This window comes from Apus apus, chromosome 3, assembly GCF_020740795.1.
Source record: "Apus apus isolate bApuApu2 chromosome 3, bApuApu2.pri.cur, whole genome shotgun sequence".
Taxonomy (NCBI): domain Eukaryota; kingdom Metazoa; phylum Chordata; class Aves; order Apodiformes; family Apodidae; genus Apus; species Apus apus.
In genome coordinates, this window is record NC_067284.1 from 84,971,951 (window position 1) to 84,990,728 (window position 18,778).

Consider the following 18,778-nt stretch of genomic DNA (forward strand, 5'->3'; position numbering starts at 1 on the left):
TGGGTCTAGATTGCATAATTATGAAAGCACTGCATAAATGTTGGTTTAAGGCATTTTCATTGCAGGAAAAGAATTTCATTTTCTCTTTGTTAATGAATTAGGTTATGGAAACACTGTTTGAGGAGCTTGAGACACAATCGAAACAGAAATCTCAGAAGAAAAAATTGTTGGAAGCTTTGGAAAGCATACTTGATTGTGTACAGAACCCTGTTTTCCCATCCTACATTGCAAGAAACTTAATGAAAATTCTTCATGAAGTCCATGGAGAGGTAAGGCCTTTCTAGTTGTTCTGTGGGTTCAGCACTTGATTGAAATGCTGAAATCAAATTTAGTTTACTAATAATGCTCTTAAATAACTTCAAAATGTACTGGACTATTAGGTATTAAGTTGACACCTCTAATAATATGCAGTAGTGCTGCAGAGTACAAAACAAAGTATTTGCATGCTCCATTCAGGAATGTAACAGCTGCAGAATTTTGTGGAGTTCTTAAGGAAACTCCATTGATGTTACTAAAAAAGAAGATGATTCTTCCAAAAGAAATTTATTATCTAGGTTTTCTGGACAAAACCGTAATGTGTTAGGTAGCTCTATCTATTTTATTTGTATGTATTAAACTGCTCTTACCTAGTATCAGAGTTCTCTAACTGCTGGAAAATACATGCGTTCTATGTTCAAAAAATGAATGAAATTATGAACATTTGTGCTCTGTTCAATTTTATATGTCTTGAAAGGATTGTGAACTGCATATAGGATGAGCATTCTTGCCTCACATTTGGGTTTTATAGGAGGCAGGAGTCATAAATTGGTGGAAAAAAATGCCTTGTTTCTATACTTCAAAAATATAAAGTACTGCTCTGCAAAGGAGAATAGCAAAGTAGCAGATGAGCGTGTACTCATGGTAATCTCACAATAGATCTTGTATTTTTCCTCTTGAGTAGCTGTTGCATAAAATACTGTATGCAGTGTCTTACCAGAGAGGGGATGTTACAGGAAAATGATTGTGTGGTATTGGAAGGTTGTTAAAAAGAAAATGGATTAAAACTTCTGTTATGAATTTTTTCTGTTTGCAGATGATTCTTTCTCACCTCTTACCTGCACTAGACCGGTTGCTAGACAAGGTCTTTAAGAAACCCGAGGCAATGTTGAAAGATGAAGTTGTTCTCCTACATCTCATCCTTGGAAAGTTTAATGAGTATTCAGCAACACTCTTGTGCAAAAATCAGCAGAGTCTGGATTTATTTCTCAAAAGTCTGCATGCTGCCAAGAAAATCTATGAAGAAATCCCACCATTTCAGATCACAGCACTTGGGCAGGTACAGCTCTATGAAAGATCTTTATTTTTATGCTTAAAGCAAATAGCAGTGTTTAGGATTGGATTTAGAAGGACTCTTTCTGTGTTAAGGAGTCTCTATCTTTTGATTTGTCTCTCTTTTAGTCCAAGTTTTCAGGGTTTCTGTAGTATCTTTGAAACATTTAAGCAGGCTGCAGAACTTTCTCTCTAAACTTACTAGAAGGAGAAATTGCTCCTTGCTTTATTTTTGCATTTTGACAAGTACACAGTAGAAATACCATTGTATTTGTGTGCAGATTAATACCTTTATCATTACCTGCAGATGTTGCTCTTCCACTCTCCTTAGTTTTTGTCAGTCAGGCAGGAATTCGCTTCATGTTTTTCTTCCGAGGAAAATTGTCAAGAAAGTACAGCAGGTGAGAAATAGTTTCATTTGAAGGAGTCTACAGGTTCAGTCCTTATGTTAGCCAGATCTTATTTTGTACTTACCAAAGTCTGACAAAAGCAAGTTTGTTCCCTTCAAAAGGCAAGCTGTGTGAAAAATTTCAGGAATCTGTATGGCTGATGGATATTTCAGAAATACGTGTTTTGCATCTACGGTTTCCTGCATATATACAAATACATCATTAAGATGCAAATTTTAGTGCATCTATTCATACTAACATGTAGGTGTGATTGGTTGTGTCATACGTAATCTAAGATACCTGAGTTCCATAGCTTGTGATTTTGTTATGCTCTTACATTAAACCTCTGCATTCTTTCTTTTTTTCCTTCTGTAGATTACTAAACCATTCTTTGCAGCTGTGTCAGATGGGGTGGTGCAACAGAAACTATTAAAAACACTGTTTGATTTACTGTTAAACTGTAAGAATCCACTTTGTGCCCAGACGATCAGCAGTGTGTTTAAAGGGGTAAGTGTCAAACTCCAGAACACATACATCTGGTCAAACTTGTTGCAGTGGTTCTGTTTTGCTACATTCAGTAACACCCATTGTTTATATCCTTCATAGCATAAAAGGAATTGGAAACTACTTGTCACATAACATAATTGTATTAATGGCATGAAAAGTTTGTTAAATGACTGCTTTTAGAAAGTATTTCCATAAAAGCTATGCAGGAGTCATTTGCTGTCCTGTGAATGAGTTCAGCAGAAGACACTTCTTTCTGCTGCACTGATTTTCTGGGATATGACTTGAATATGTGGATAATATGCACGTACCTCTCCTGTGAAGACAGGCTGAGAGAGCTGGGGCTGTTCAGCCTGGAGAAGAGATGACTCTGGGGAGACCTTATAGTGGCCTTCCAGTACCTGAAGGGGCTACAGGAAAGCTGGGGAGGGACTTTTTACTAGAGCTTGTAGTGAGAGGACAAGGGATAGTGGATTCAGACTTGAAGAGAGGAGATTTAGATTAGACATTGGGAGAGAATTCTTCACTATGAGGGTGGTGAGACACTAGAACAGGTTGCCTAGGGAAGCTGTGGATGCCCTATCCCTGGAAGTGTTATGGGGCAGGTTGGATGGGGGCTTTGAGCAACCTGGTTTGGTGGGAGGTGCAGGGAGTTTGGAATTAGAGGATCTTTAAGGTCCTTTACAACCAAAACCATTCTATAGTTCTATGAAAGGGAGGTGGTGTTTTTTTTAAAGGAGGGGGGGCAAATGTGTGATAGTGCATGATCTTTACTGGTACTTGCATTATTGTTCCTTGTTTCAGATTTCAGTGTGTTCTGAGCAGATTGTCAGAGAACTGGAGCCTCCTGAGAAAACCAAAAGTCTGGCCACTGTTCAGCAAACTAGAAGGCAGCAACAGAGGTAAAATAACTAGAAATGAAAAAATATTATTTGTACAATTGGAAAACACTGTTTTTATTACTTTGTGTACTTTGTATTGGAAGCATAAGCATCTGTTTCTCCTGCTTCCCTGCACAGTACAGTAAGTCTGAGCTACTTTTGTCAGGAGAAAACCAGCTCATGTTGCTGTTTGAGAATTAATGGAACTGTTGTCAAAACTAACAAAAAAAATCCACTAGTTTTAATGTTGACATTTGCTCTTACATAGCCTGGCTTGACATAATTGAAAAAGGTTCATTTTTTAGGTATTGGACTTGGTTAGTAATAAAGGTTTACGGACAAGATACATACATATGGCTGAAGCCGACAGATGCTCATCAAAATGTTGCTGTTAGTTGATAGAAAAACAATAATTTCTTTCAGTCATATAATAGTTAGTTTTTAGATCTCTTTCTCTAGTTCCTTCTCTCCATTCTTATAAGGAAGTAGCTGTTTTGTCAACGGTACTTGCTCTTTAAGCATTTGCTGTCAGCCATTGTTGGAACAGGATATTGAGTTGGTTTTCTTGGTTTGACCTATAATATCTGTTGTTATGTTCCTTTACTTGACCTTTTTTAACAATCATTACCCATTGGACTGATCCTTCTGTAAACTCTTGTCTGTCAGAGTTCATGAACACGCACACTTGCACACACTCCCATTGTCTGCATTGTCAGTGGTTAGACAGCTGACAGTTGTGAGGATGCAAGTTCTGTTGATGGCAAGAGGATCAGTGTTTGGACAGTTACCTGGTAGTAGATTTTGTTTCTTCAAGTTTAGTTTGTTTTTTCTTTTGATTACTTAAAATGTGTTGCTACTTCAATCAGAAGCCCACAGGTTACCACCTCTCCCTGGAGAAGCAGTGAAGGGTATCGTAAGGTGAAAGATTGTTTGTCTTTTTTTACTTGTGCATGTGTTTATTCCCTGAAACACTGTACTATTTTCTTGCCAAATGTTTATGCTCATCATTTGTCTTACCACTTTAGAAAGCCTCAAGATGCAGAACTGGCACCCGAAACAAGCCATTTCAGCTGGCAGAGGGTTATGCTTATTCTGGAATTACTGCAGCATAAGAAGAAACTGAGACGTCCGCAGGCGTTGGTACCTGCGCTTTTTAACCTGCTGAGCCGGTAATTGTGCCTCCATAACTCATGAGCCCTTGGACATTCTCTTCTGCAGCAGATGCTGTAAAGTGTTAAAATATGGGCTGCTTTCTTTCTGCTTTATTGCCAGGTTTTGTAGCTTATGTTGCCTTTTCTTGCTTGAACTTCCAGGTAAATCAGATGGGGAGAATGTGACGTTGTTATGACTTTTTTGTCCTTTAAACAAAAGCAACGGGCTTTTTAAGACTTTGACCTGATAGATAGCTTCTTATGTGGAGGCTTTGTTTCTCAGGTGGAGGGCTTGAGATTGCTAAGAAGGATGACACCTATGCTAAAACTGGCACAATCAACAGGATTCGTGTCTTTTGAAGACCTGTTATAATAATACTCTAAGCTTTTAAATTATTGGCAAAACATTGCGGAACAGCCTTCATCCAGTGCAACTTAAGAAAACTATTGCTTTTCCTGCCAGCCCTCTCTCCAGGCACTTAGGAGAATTTACACATAGATGGATTTTTAATGTTTTTTTCTTATGACTTGCCTTTACATAAACTGCCAGTCATATTTCAGGTAATCATCTTATGCTCTTGACATTGCTTTGATCAATGCTTTTTATTAGACCAGTTGATGTACTTGAAAGTGAAAAAAGCAGAGACGCTTCTAGGCAAACGCTTTTTAGAAGCTTCAGTGTAAAGCTCCTGTAGAATGAAGTTTGCAGTTTCTTACTTGTATCTTAATATTTAGTTTGGTCACTTATTTTTCTGTCTCCTTTTTCGATCTCTGATATTTTTTTTTTCTGAATGTGTAGGTGTCTGGAACCTATGGCATCAGAAGAAGAAAATATGGAATATACAAAGCAGCTAATCCTCAGCTGCCTGCTCAGCATCTGTCAGAAGTTGTCCCCAGATGGCAGCAAGATCCCTACAGGTAAAAATAGCCAGACTCATTTGTTGGTACTTCTCTCACCTTAAAACAATGGCTGCTAACTTTTTTCTTCTTTCAGTCTATGCTGTATAGTTGAGGAGAGGCAGATTCCTCTACAGGGCGTATAACTTTGCCTTCTTAATCATTTTTATTAGGTCTGTTTGGTATGGTTTGCGAATTGAAGCCAGTGCTTGAGTGTACTGTTTATTCCTACATGGTTGACCATTAAAGTGCTAATCATTTACAATTTCTTACTTGCAGATGTCCTTGACAAAGAAAAATTCAACGTGGAATTGATAGTTCAGTGCATCAGGATTTCTAAAATGCCCCAGACACACCACCATGCACTGCTGCTCCTTGGAGCTGTTGCTGGCATGTTTCCTGTAAGTTGTACCTGAAATTTGTGTGTTGGCTCTTTGGGTTCCAAGTATTGGGAAGAGTCAACAGCCCTGCCTTGCCTTCCCGCTGTGGTACCAAAGTTCTTGTGCCATTGTATCTTCTTCCCCTTGCTTTTTTATACATGAGAGAATACATCTAGCCCAATAGCACATGTATTCTTACAGATTCTTATCTTGTACAACGCATGGAAATGTAGTTGGGAAAATCTGGTTGGTCTGATTTTAATCAACTGAGAAGGAGGGCTTTTCTTCTATGGATTGAAATTTGACTATACTCACTCTTATAAGTAAGAATCTTTTGCTTTGAAACCATAAAAGCAGCAAATTGTATCCAGATGTATCCAACTCAGTTTGTATCTTAATCTTTACCTCAGTACTTTCTTCACACATTTGGAAAGACAGCGTTTTTCCCAAAAGCAAATTCGGGGGCATTTGGCTTTTTTATTGTTGGGATTGTTTATTTTTATTTTTTGCCACTTTACTGCCATCACCTGCTACAGAACTGAGCTTTTATTCAACATTAATACTGGCTCTTAAAAGATTTTCAAGATGAGAATATAAGGAAATACTTGATATGAGTCTTATCTCTGTTTTTAAATCTAGAACACTCCTTCAGTTCACTAGAACTGAATTAAAAACATGCCCATAAGTTCTTGCTCTCAGTTCTGGCATTTCATCAGAATAAACTCTAGATTTTCACTCTTTAGTTACTTGCTTAGAAGTCTGTCTTAGCTTCTATATGATATTTAGAAGTAATTAATCACATTGTAAGTAGCTTTAAGGGATCCTATACGTTCAGAATCAGTTTAGTGGAAATTTTGGCAGATACTAATGATTCTCATTTTCTTTTATAGGAATCTAGAGGCATTTGTGGGAAGGAGAAATGCCACAAAGTATAATATGCAGAGCAGCACAGTTAAAAAAATATACTAATCTTATCTCTCTTCTTTTCCAGGATAAAGTTCTTCATAACATTATGCCCATTTTTACATTCATGGGAGCAAATGTCTTACGTCTGGATGATACTTACACTTTCCAAGTAATTAATAAGACAGTGCAGATGGTTATTCCTGCTCTTATACAGGTAACTTTGTCTACTTAATGGAAATGAATAGAAAAAAGTTAACAATAAGGTTATTAATTAAGTAGAGTAAATGGTTTAGAATATCAGTGGTAGAACAAGTTGTAGCCTATTTTAGGATAATTTTTAGACTGATACTAATTATGTATAGTAACTGTATTAACTGACAACTACTATTCTGACCAATTCTGAGTTCATCAGACTACTGCTTCTTTTTAATCTTATGATCCTCCTGCACTTTTTTTAGCCAAAATAGTATCATAGCTGTACCTAAAGAGGACCTGAAACATGCTTTAAATTCAAGTTCTTAATCATAAAAACAGCAGGCAAGTTCAGTAGAAGAACCATTGGAAATAATAATAAGGTTATTAGTAGTATAGAATGTCATGGTCATATCAAGAGTAGACATGGTCTGCAGCAAGTGGAAAGGTAAAATACCTAATGAATGCTTATATTCTTCTAGAGTTTAAAAGTTTTATTCTTTCTGAGTTTAAAAGAAAAAACTTGTACCCACCTGTGATAATCTGTTTGAACCTTGTACCTGTTTGTACCTAGGCTGAAGACAGTGATTTGTCAGAGCCCTCTGGAAGTGTGGAAGAGGTGGTGATAAAGATCATCCGTGTGTTTGTGGATGCCTTGCCCCATGTGCCAGAGCACCGACGCCTGCCCATCCTGACCCAGCTGATCACTACGGTGGGAGGAGAAAAGTTCCTCTGGGTTCTCCTGGTGCTGCTGTTTGAGCAGCATGTGACCAAAACTGTGACTGCGACATCAAGCACAGACAAGGTTAGATGACTAGTAGTGTCAACTTTTTCCTCAAGAGACTGATCTCCCCCTTTGATGATCTTGCCTTTAAGAAGGTGCAAGACAAGCTCTTAAGTTATGCTAAAATAATTAGTGAGCTCTGAGCTTGTGCTATGGCAGAACCTAATGGTGATGCTGACTGATTTTATTGCAGATACAATCCTGTTTTGTCCTGTAGTCTGAATGATAAATTAGATCATATTGTACAGCTATCCTTGATCTGAAGAGCTGATAATCTAATTATTAAGTGCTTTAAATTTGTTCTGGTTGTCTTTTCTTTAGCTGTGTTTGTGAAACATGATGCTTGTCTTCCTGTACAGACCAAGATAAAAACCCTCTTAGGCAGGCTCTCTGATTAAGTGAAAGCATAGTTTATGGGGAAAGCTAAAAGAATTATTAAAGAAACATTGGTGAGAAGATACAGTCTTTGCTGTAGCAATTCAACCCTCTTGAGCTATATTCTCTCCACGAGCTTGCTGCTGTTACCCCTGGTGTTAATCCTGGCAGGATCCAGCTCACCATGGCATTTTCCGAAACTCACTGAGGAGGTTTTGAGTCTTTTTATCACTATTAGTATTTTTAATTTTTTTTAATACTTTTTTTTCCTAAACCATTAACAGGATGCTGTTCTGGAAGCAGACACTGAATTTTGGATTTCCATCTGTTGCGAATTTAATGTACAATCTCAGTTCCAGAGCATGATGAAAATAATCCAGTACTTGACAGAGCTGCCAGAGAATAAAGAAGGTAACCACAAAAAGAGCCAGCAAGTGCATGTAAACTTCCTTATTTGGAGGGACAAGGGTTAATGTTTTTAAACTAAAAGAGAGTAAATTTAAGCTAGATAGAGGGAAGAGGTTTTTTTGCAATGAGAATGTTGAAATGCTGGAAGAGTTTGCCCAGAGAGGTGGTAGCTGCCATCCCTGGAAACATTTAAGGTCAGGTTGGACAGGGCTCTGAGCAACCCTGCTCACTGCAGAAGGGTTGGACTAGATGATCTCTAAAGGTCCCTTCCAAGCCAAACCATTCTATGATTCTATTACTCCTCTAGACAGAAGACTAAGAGATGCAGAATTACTCTAATAACTTTGGCTAAGATCTGCGATTACTTGTTGTTTATAATCCTTTCAGTTGTAGATTATTTGAGCACTTAGATTAGAACAGTAATCCTCATTTAGAAGATACAGTAAAACATTTGAAATAAAAAGCTGTTACTCGTAGCAAACAAGATGACAGGGACTAACTAATTTTCTGGGGTTTTTAAAGGTTTCATTTCTTTCTACAACAATGTAGTGGAGCAATAATTGAAGAGCTTTCCAGTCTGTTATTTTACAGAGCATTGAGGAAGCTTGGTGAGGGTTGTTTGCTTCTTTTTAAGTTAGGACTTGCTGTATTTGCTGTTTGAAAATGTTTTCTCAGCCAAGGAGGACCAGTTTATGACACTGAAAGCAGTTTTCTCGAATATGTGACGCACAGTGTACATGGTCCTGCCTCAAAAGTCTCTCATGTTTGTAGCCAGTATACCATAGCTTTAGCATCAAGAAAAAAAGAAGATTCTTCACATAAAAATGATCAGATGGAATGGCAATGAAATGGCAGTACTTCTTTACAGGCTGTTGAAATGAAAAATTTATCTCCTGTGTCATTTCAGAGTTTCTTTTTTAGAACTTTGATGTGATTTTGCATACTGCAGAATGACTATCCTTGATAGGCATCTGACTGTAGTTTTACTTTATTTCTGTAATCAGAAATCGGAAGTCTTTTTCTCATGGCTGCAAGTTTGTTTTGTGAATGTTTTCAACAGATGATCCTGGGACGAAAAAGTCAAGAACATGTAAGGCAAAGCTAAAAAATCAGGATGGGCAGCTCTTCAATGTGGAGTCTCACTCAGACAAACAACTTCGGCATTTCAAATTCTTGTCAGTCTCCTTCATGTCACAACTTTTATCCTCTCAGAGTTTTGTGAAAAAGGTAACAATGGCAGATTGCTTTTAAACTGATCATATGATGTAACTGTGCCATACTGTGATAGGTCAGGTTTCATTTGCTTTTCAGGATGGCTTTATATTCAGACGGGATAAAAGAATGCACTGTCCAGTGTATCTTGCTGGGGTCTTTATTGACACAGTTTCAAAACCTCTCAGTATTGTTAATTTATTTATTTTTTCATAAGGTTTTTCCAGATAGACTATGTGATTGACAAATAGGTAACAAAGTGAAATTCTGGTCCTAGTGGATTCCCTCTGGCTTTATGGAATCTGGGATTTCACTCGCAGTCTGTATAACAAGAACTTTGGTGTGGGATTCATGCTATTTATTAACTCTGAAAAGACAAAGTAAATGTTACAAATTTTAGGCTGCAGTTCTAACTGGAAGTAGTTTCCATTTTTTCAACAGAACAACATCCACCAGCATGAATTGTATTTGCTGCTGTGACTGCATTGCCTAACATTCTCAGATTTTCTTCTAGAATGATGGCTTAATTGCATGTGTGGGAAACTCATAATTACCATGTTAGTGGACATTTCATTCAGAACAAACAAATTAGTGTATACTGGGGCATTAACTTAAGGAGTAAGTAAGTTAATGTAAGTTTCACACTTAGCTTTTTCATTCTTCCTGTTTAAACCAGATAGTTGAATGTGAAGAAACAGAAGAGCTTCAGAAGTTGGAACAGAGGTATGCTTTAAATCTGCTCTGCTCCTCCAGTTTCTAGCTTTTACTGCAACCTTGGAATATTTTTTGAGATTAGTCCCACTGGATCAAGGATATTTTCATTGTTGACCTTGGTAACAAACAGTATTTATTATATGGAAGTTATTTGGGTTTTCTTTAGTGGGTTTTTTTAATATGATGTGGAGGCTTTTAGTTCTAGAAGATTGCATTACCTAATATCCACTCTTTTGGTATTTCTGATAGCCCTTATTTACATACTTGGCTATAATTATTGTGCTACTGATGATGGAGTCTCTAAAAGAATTCCATGTTCTTAGGGAAATGTATCACTTCATTCATAGGAAAAAAACCATTATTCACAGGTGCCCCTATACTGGTGTAAGAAAATCACTAATTATCACAGATCACAGTTGTAGACGTTGGGCTACAACAGCCAATGATGCAAAATTGAGGGTTTCTTTTGCAGAGGCTGAACTTTTTTATGTTTGGCCTAAATAAAATAAGGTGTAGGATTTATTTTAAAAGCTGCATTCCTAAAAGCTCTGTTTTAAACATCTGTATCTTCACAGATTGTTTATGTTTCAGAGTTCTCAAGTAGATCTACTATTGTATGTAGATGCTAATTTGGGGGTGCCACGTAGACTTCTTTAATGCACACAATTGTCCTTATTGATGTATCTTTTTGTTAATATGTAGATGTGATCTGCTAATCTCTCCATTAGGTGTTTCATTTTCTTTTATTGTTGCTGTTCCATGAAATTCTATGCTTTCTGTTAATAAAGTCAACTTCTTTTTAGTGTCCTTGTTACTTAGTGAAGGTGCTTCCTTTCCATTTAGGCTATTAGAGGACGTTCTTCACTACATAAACACTGTGGCATCTTCAGTGGAAGCAAACGTGGACAAACCAACAGCCAAATTTTGGAGAGTTCTGCTTAACAAGTCCTATGACATGCTGGATAAAGTATGTTTCATTAGCCCTCGTGATAGCAGGGACATTTGTGCTTTTGCTTATTAATATGATTATAACTTGTATATTTCTACATAGAATTTAAATGGAGAAAAAAATCCTTGTGCTTTTTTTCCTAACCTTTTTCTGATCAGAAGTTCATTTGTCTAATTGGACTGGCTATCTCATTGCATGCTGTGGGGCACACATCTTTTGACAGCTTGGATTTTTTTATATATTTTTTTTTTCCTGTGAAACGTATTCCAGTTTTTGTGCCATACACACACAGGGTGCTCCCAGAAGTATTTCAAGGTAAGGAGGGATAGCTTGCCAGTGTAGACAAAAGGAATTGCTGAGCAAATCTTGGAGCTAGTGGGTAACAGCTGGTTAGCAGCCAGTGAACATGCATTAAGTAACTGAAACCTGCTTTGTTCTTTTGCTTGCCTCACATACGGCATTATTAGTCTGTCCTCTTCTTTGATGCTGAAATCCATGTGGGAAGTTTAAGAGAGTTTGCCTGTCTTGTTTGGAGGCTACTGTGTCACAGTGCATGCAACAGTGTTCATGGTAGTGTTTTGTTTGTGTTTTCTCATAGGTCAATGCCTTATTGCCAACAGAAACCTTCATCCCTGTAATTAGGGGACTAATGACAAATCAGCTCCCATCTGTGAGACGTAAGGCAATGGACCTTTTGAACAATAAGGTGCAGCAGCGCACAAGGTGGCAGAAGAGCCAGGTGAGGCAAAGGGGTTCAACTCAGTTCCTTTAGCAGGAGTAAGTGGAAGGAGATTGATGTAGAAGTGTTTTTCTCTATGTAGAGACATCAAATACCAGTCCCAGGTCTGGTAGGCAGCTCTTGAGTAGTGAGATGTAGGCCACCTGCCTGTAGATACCTTGCAGGGTCTGAGTTTCTAATTGTATGTCTGACGTGTGTGTTCTCTTGTCCTCTTAGGTCCTGCAGCTCTTGGAGCTAGTTCCTGAGCTCAGTGCTATTGTGCAGTGTAAAAGAAAAGAGGAAGAGGAGGAGCAGGCTATCAACAGGCAGACTGCTTTGTTCAGCCTCAAGCTACTCTGCAAAGGTTTTGGCACAGAAAATCCAGCGCCATTTGTACCTGTTCTGAAAACTGCCGTCGATCTGATTTCTTCAGAGAAGGAGGAGAAGAATGTGATGGGAAGTGCTTTGCTGTGCATAGCTGAGGTCACCTGTACATTGAAAGCCCAAGCAATACCTCAGCTTCCAAGGTAATGTTGGGTTCTTTTTTTACAGAACCAACTGCAGCAGGAATTAGTTACACTAAAATGCATTACTGAAGGAATGCTGAGGAAGGCCAAATGGCAGCCTGCCCGAGCGTTTGTTTTGTGTAGATAAGAATAAAGGTTTTCATAGTTCTCTGGGATGCTTCCTGGTCACTGAACTAAGAAGCCAGTGCAGAAACGGTAGGGGTTTTATAATCAGTAGAGTTCCATATGGAGTCTACTGAAAAGTTAGGCTGTATTCTATATTTTTACTGTAGAACAGATCATGTTTATAAACATGAGAACTGGTACGGTTGGAAACTCTGCATGTTACATTATTTTACTCTCCTTGTGCAACAAGAATCTATGCGTCGAACTTGTTGCTTTTAAGGCTGCTTTCTCATTGTATATGTAAGTTTGTTATTTTCATTAAATCTTTAAACTAAAGATGGGGCTTTGAGCAACCTGATCTAGTGAAAGATGTCCCTGCCCCATGGCATTGAGGTTGGACTAGATGATGTTTAAGGATCCCTTCCGACCCAAACTGTTCTATGATTCTGTGATCCTAATGCTAATATCCTCATATACTGATTTTCCTTATGCAAGCAGAAATAACTAAAAAAAAAAAAAAATTATGAGAACGCTACTTTGTACATATTACAGTGAAATCATTAAGTTTAGTGGGTGTGATGGTGTTAGGTTGGCAGTAGGACTTGATGGTCTTAGAGGTCTTTTGCAACTTGAATGATTCTGTGATTAGTTAGCTTCAAAAAAAATTAAATACAGCAGTAGAGATATGGAGTTTTCTCAAATATACATGTAAAAATTTATGCAAAAATTTTCCCTGCATGTTTAACAGATGGATTTATGTGCCTTCAAATGGTCAGTGGTTTTACCTCTCTATTTATCCTTGTTTATTTACAGGCTGATGCCAGCACTGTTGAAGACTTTAAAAAATAAGAAGGAGTTGGTCTCCAATGAGATTTACTTGCTGAGTGCTGTCACTGCTCTGCTGAAGGTTGCAGAAACATTACCACACTTCCTGAGTCCTTATCTTTTGGATTGCTTGCTGCAGGTGAGCTATCTGACTCCTACAGATATGTAGAGGGGGACAGGATCTTCCCAGTTCCTAGAAGATACAGAGATTACTTTTTTCTCTCTGAAACTGAAGTAGGAGTGTGTAACAACTATGTGGAAGGTTGTAACATATTAATCACCTGCTCTTATTCAGGTAACTAAGATATAGAATAGAAGCGTGTCTCCTACTCTTCCCTCTGATAGTTTGTAGTTTGCCTCTTTGGAAAGGGAGATTAATCCTGAAGGATCATTCTGTAGTACCCATGGTCTCATCTAATAGCTCTCTAGTTAGGGTAATTCTGACCCCTTACCACTGACAAGCACGTTTTTTTAGTGTTTTTCTTCTGAAGACAGCAAAGCTTTGCACACCAACATCCTAATGTAAGGTGCTCCAGGTGGTGCAAACAGCAGAATTCCCATCTGCCACTTGCGACAGACAACAACTCTAAAATATATTCTGGAGCTCTTCTAAGTATTCCTAACTTTTGTTGGATTTCCTGATAGGTTGTTCGCTTGGAAAAGATTGTGGTCGAGTTTGGTCCTTCTTCCCAGATAAGCTTACGTGTGACATCATTGAAAACTATCCTAGCTACAAGGCTTGCTCCCCGAATACTGTTGCCTGCAGTTACAAAGTGTTACAGTGAAGTGGCAAATACTCGGAAGGTAAGGATTTTTTTTTTTTCTTTTGCATTGTAGTCAATAAGAAAGAAAGGAGAAAAATAAACAAGCAGTGTAAAATTTGGTTCAGCTGTCCTGCTATGTTCCCTCCCAACATCTTGCCCACCACTAGCCTACTCACTGGGGCAGCAAAGCAAGAAACAAAGTCTTAACACCGTGCAAGTCCTGTTCAGCAATAGTTGGGCACTGGTGTGTTATCACTGTTGTTTTGGACACAAATCTGAGGCACAGCACTGTGTCAGCTGCTATGAGGAAAATCAGCTCCATTCCAGCCAAGCCTAGCACAGTCTTTATATTACTTCTCTTGTGTACCGCAATGGTGATTCAGGAAAGTCAGACCTGGGAGAAAAGCACCAGTTTAATGTCCTTAGCAAGTTAAGTGATGAATGCTTGAGATATCATCCCATTCATAAAGGTCCTGATTTATCTTCTAGGAACACAAGTTGAGTCCTACCTTTCATCTGGGCTTTGTTCCTGTCTCATAGGTGCAAACCTTTCAGACTTAACTGGCATCTTCAGCACTGGAGAGGGGAGACCAAACTGTTTCCAGGAATCCTATTAACTTAAGCCCCCCAAAAGTACAGGAAAACACTGATTTATTTTATTGACAGTATTTTAATAAGTAAATGTGTAGAGTGCAAAAATACACTTCCTTTGTTATGCTTCTCAGTTACTGTCAATATCACAGTTGCCTTTGCATTGATTTGCTTTTGTTTTGGCAGAACTGCCTGGGTCCCCTTATGAACATTCTGAAGGAGCACATTGTTGGGATGGAGAAGGAGCACCTCATCTCCCATCAGTCAGAGCTGACGGCATTTTTCATGAAAGCCCTGGACTTCCGAACAGAGCATGCTGAGGTGGCTTGTTTATTGGGGTGAACAGCAGCAGCTCAACCACTACATGCTAATTCTATCCATTGTTATATCCAGTTTTTGTTGAATATGTGCTCTGAAATTCTGGGTATCAAATATTCTGTTCTGGAATTGTTCTTTGGGTAGAAAACATTACAGTTAGGCATTTAGTCTGAAGGAGACAAAATCAAAAGGTGCTTTGAAAGCTCAAATTCTTGCATTTCAAACTCAGAATTGTGTTTTCTAATTTTTCTAGGATGATTTAGATGAAGTTGGTAAGACAGAGGCTTATATTATTGACTGTCTAATAAGTATGGTTATGAAACTTTCCGAGGCTTCTTTCAGACCCCTCTTCTTCAAGGTAAGAAGTTTAAGTGCAATTCATCTGCATCAGCATATTTGTATTTCCCAGCATACAGGCACAGGAAAGAGCTAACCTGCCTTTCACTTTCAGCTCTTTGACTGGTCCAAAACAGAGTCTACCCTGAAAGACAGACTGCTGACATTCCACCGAATAGCAGATCGCATCGCAGACAAGCTCAAGGGTCTCTTCACCCTCTTTGCTGGTCATTTAGTGAAGCCATTTGCTGAAACCCTGAACCAGGTCAACATTTCTAAAACTGGTAAGTTTTCAGTTACTAACTACAGAGAAGCATTGACAGGCTAACTCTAATTGCTGAAATAAGTTAATTATAATTGCTGAAAGTTTAGTCTGACAGGATTTACTTCACAGAACATACGTCTTATTTCTCCTCTTCTTTCTATTATAAATAAGGCTTCTTTCTTATTCTGATGGAACCAAAGGACATTTTTCATCCATGGACTCTGGGCTGCCAGTACAAAGCTGAGACCACATGAAAATTGTTAGTGTCAGTCCCAGTGAGTTCCATGAGAATGAAATTGTGTGGAGAGGGAGTGACTTGTTTCTGTTTAGGATTTGGGGTTGTTTTATTTTGTTCTTCATTCATTGACTTCTATCTTATGCTACCTGGTGCATTCAGACTCCTCTGCTTTCTTGGCAAAAATAGTTATTAATTTTTAATAGTTTTTAATTTTTATTAATTTATTATTTGCCTCTCGCATTTGTAGTGACCTGAATAAATTCTCCATATCCACAAGTATGGCCAAGCACTTTTCCTATAGTTTGTGGCTGTTCTCTTCTATCCCCAGCTGACTGAATGGCAGTGGCAGAGCTGCTAGGGCATTAGCTATAAGCCAGCTAACATGTTGCATCCACTTTATTGTTCTGAGTGATGAGTACATTATTGCTGTCTGTACATCCTTTAGTTATATTTGCAATGTTTCTATCTTGTGGGAAAGTTTTGTATTTTCTCTCTTTTTTTATTGTTTTTTTTATTCACCTTGATTGGTTTATAGATGAAGCTTTCTTTGACTCTGAGAATAGCACAGAGAAGAGCTGTCTACTCTTGCAGTTCACCATGGACTGTCTGCACAAACTCTTCCTCTTTGATACCCAGAAGTTCCTGAGTAAGGAAAGAGCAGAAACCTTGATGATGCCTCTGGTAGATCAGGTACTGACAAACACAAAAAAACTATTCATAGCTGAGGTTTTTTTTTCCCCTCATTTATTTTTTTAACTATCAGGCCTCAGTCTCTCCCTTAAAAAAAAAGGTAGGAATCACGTAAATGTCTTGGGGCTACAGACATTATTAACTGCTTTGCCTAATGCTCTGCATTATTAAATTTATTTTCTTTTCTGAAAGTCTTTATTCCATAAGGTACATGCATGCTGTTGAGCTCTTGCAGACCAGTGCATTCCCACTGATTGGTTACTCTGATGTAACTCGAGTACCTGAAAGCTAAAGCTAGAAGTGCTTCTGGCTGGGTTTGTCTGAGCCTGGATCTGTCTGACAAGCTTTTCACTTCCACAGCTAGAAAATATGCTTGGAGGAGATGAGAAGTTCCAGGAAAGAGTGACAGCACACCTGATACCCTGCATAGCTCAGTTTTCAGTCGCAATGGCAGATGATTCTCTGTGGAAACCACTGAACTACCACATCCTGCTGAAAATGAGGCACAGCTCTTCTAAGGTTGGAAGCAATCAGAATTTGAACTGGTTTTCCTTGTTGCATTAGAAAATGGGAACAGTGCCCCAAAACCCAGAAGTGGATTAGCTAAGTCATTGCTAAAATACTAGCCTAAATTAAAATTCTGATACTGTACTATGCCACTCCCAAGTTAGAGAGATTTATAAACACAGCCTTCTGCTCTTAACTGTAAGCAGTCAGTATTCCTGGTGTGAATGTCTTCAATACCAGCTGGTTTGGATTTTTTAAAGATTTGGTAGCTGTTGGAATAAGAGGTTAACCTGCTTGCATATGAAGAAGGGGGCATTTCAGAGGGGGAACTGGAAGAGTTAGTTACCAACCTTCAGGCCTGTTTAGTAAGTTTTGTAAAGACTCTTATTTGACAGGTTCTATGTATTCAGGGGGAGTACTTGGTTTTTCAATGTACTGATCTAAGTCCTCCTGACACGGTGGAACAGAGTCACAACGTAATAAGCAGCTGAAGACTGTTATATCAGATAACCTCCAGCAATGTACCTGCTTCTTACAACCTCTTTTTCATTTGACATGATCTTAACCCATATGGTGAAAATTAAATTAGCTTAAAACCCCTTTAGTAGAGAAAGCTAGTTTATAAAGGTACAGGGAAAGAAGGCAGGGGGAGAAAACAGGGAACTGTATTGTTAAGTTTGTTTCCTTACAAAGATTATTGTTTTGTTTTAGGTCAGATTTGCTGCTCTGCTTGCTTTGGTAGAAGTTGCACAAAAACTGAAAGAGAACTACCTGATCTTGCTACCAGAATCTATTCCATTCTTAGCTGAGCTCATGGAAGGTAATGTTAAAAAATGGCATCAGTGAAGGCAGACAACTGGCTTATGACAAAAAAAAAAGAACAAAGGCCACTTACTTCAAAGATTCAGAGAGCATGATTGCTATAATTATTATAAATCTTACTAATCGGTGGCTTAAACTGTGCAGGATGCAAAATTAAATGGATAGTACCCAAGACACTCCTATAGTTGCACTTGTATTACAGTAGTTTCTCCAGTGTTACAGCATGTGCACATCTCCCCAGTTGCATGTTTTAGATCAGTGTTACAGTAGACACAATTGTCCAAGTCCTCAGTCAGTGCCAAAATATTTTTTAATAGTTATTTCATACCTGGTGTTTGAGAACAGCTCTGGCCTTGATGAGTGACAATCTTCCTGGAATAGTAATCACTATTCTACTTAATTCCTGCTTTCTTTCTTTTTCTAGATGAATGTGAAGAAGTTGAACGGCAGTGTCAGAAGACAATTCAACAACTGGAAGTCATTCTGGGAGAACCACTCCAAAGCTACTTCTAAGTTTATCACCTGTTTTCAATTTTGACTGAACTGTGTTAGTCTCAACCTGCAAGTGTTCCAGGCAAACTGTCATACTAATTTTTATCAGAGCAAAGATCTTAACTTTTTAATAAAATACTGTAAGAATCTGGCTTTATCATTTCTGGATGGTTTGGGGCCTTTTCATACAACTTTTCCTTAACTGCTCTTTTCTTAACAGTGGGAAGCTGGAACAAGCTCTAAACAAATTCTGATAGCTGGGCACAAAAAGCATGACAACGTGAAACTCACTGAAGGCCCCTGTGCATGGGGCATCATGCAGTTACTGTCTCTGGAGGGGCTGTCCTGCTACAATGTAAGCATGGTACTCACTGAACCCATGCGCTGCTGTCCTTAGAATCTGCTTTGCTGTCATTTCTAAGGATGCAAAATGTAAATCTGGAGATAGTGAAAAGAAATTTACAAGGAGCTAAAGCTGTTTTTCAGTCTTTAAAGACTGCTATACTGATTGGTTTCTTATTCACCTGAAG

At 38.3% G+C, this 18,778-nt stretch overlaps 1 protein-coding gene across 3 annotated transcripts in view; it reads left to right on the top strand.

Annotated features, from left to right (window-relative positions):
- HEATR1 (HEAT repeat containing 1) overlaps nt 1-18,677 on the top strand; it is a 36,341-nt gene extending 17,664 nt beyond the window's left edge. The window contains exons 21-45 of one of the 3 annotated variants that reach the window (XR_007888974.1): nt 102-269; nt 1,073-1,315; nt 2,073-2,204; nt 3,006-3,103; nt 4,108-4,251; nt 5,033-5,151; nt 5,410-5,531; nt 6,502-6,630; nt 7,183-7,413; nt 8,052-8,178; nt 9,236-9,402; nt 10,064-10,110; nt 10,945-11,068; nt 11,649-11,789; nt 12,006-12,295; nt 13,214-13,364; nt 13,871-14,029; nt 14,767-14,901; nt 15,152-15,256; nt 15,350-15,518; nt 16,273-16,427; nt 16,788-16,946; nt 17,646-17,754; nt 18,181-18,388; nt 18,469-18,677. Coding sequence is in view for 2 of the 3 variants with exons in the window: in XM_051614289.1 (XP_051470249.1) it covers nt 102-269; nt 1,073-1,315; nt 2,073-2,204; nt 3,006-3,103; nt 4,108-4,251; nt 5,033-5,151; nt 5,410-5,531; nt 6,502-6,630; nt 7,183-7,413; nt 8,052-8,178; nt 9,236-9,402; nt 10,064-10,110; nt 10,945-11,068; nt 11,649-11,789; nt 12,006-12,295; nt 13,214-13,364; nt 13,871-14,029; nt 14,767-14,901; nt 15,152-15,256; nt 15,350-15,518; nt 16,273-16,427; nt 16,788-16,946; nt 17,646-17,754; nt 18,181-18,269 (3,513 nt within the window). In the remaining variant the exon portion in view is untranslated. Of the gene's footprint in view, nt 1-101; nt 270-1,072; nt 1,316-2,072; nt 2,205-3,005; nt 3,104-4,107; nt 4,252-5,032; nt 5,152-5,409; nt 5,532-6,501; nt 6,631-7,182; nt 7,414-8,051; nt 8,179-9,235; nt 9,403-10,063; nt 10,111-10,944; nt 11,069-11,648; nt 11,790-12,005; nt 12,296-13,213; nt 13,365-13,870; nt 14,030-14,766; nt 14,902-15,151; nt 15,257-15,349; nt 15,519-15,670; nt 15,759-16,272; nt 16,428-16,787; nt 16,947-17,645; nt 17,755-18,180; nt 18,401-18,468 lie in introns of those variants that run through there. The other 2 variants (XM_051614289.1, XM_051614290.1) reach the window with 2 other exon arrangements.
- Nucleotides 18,678-18,778: the final 101 nt, after the last annotated feature.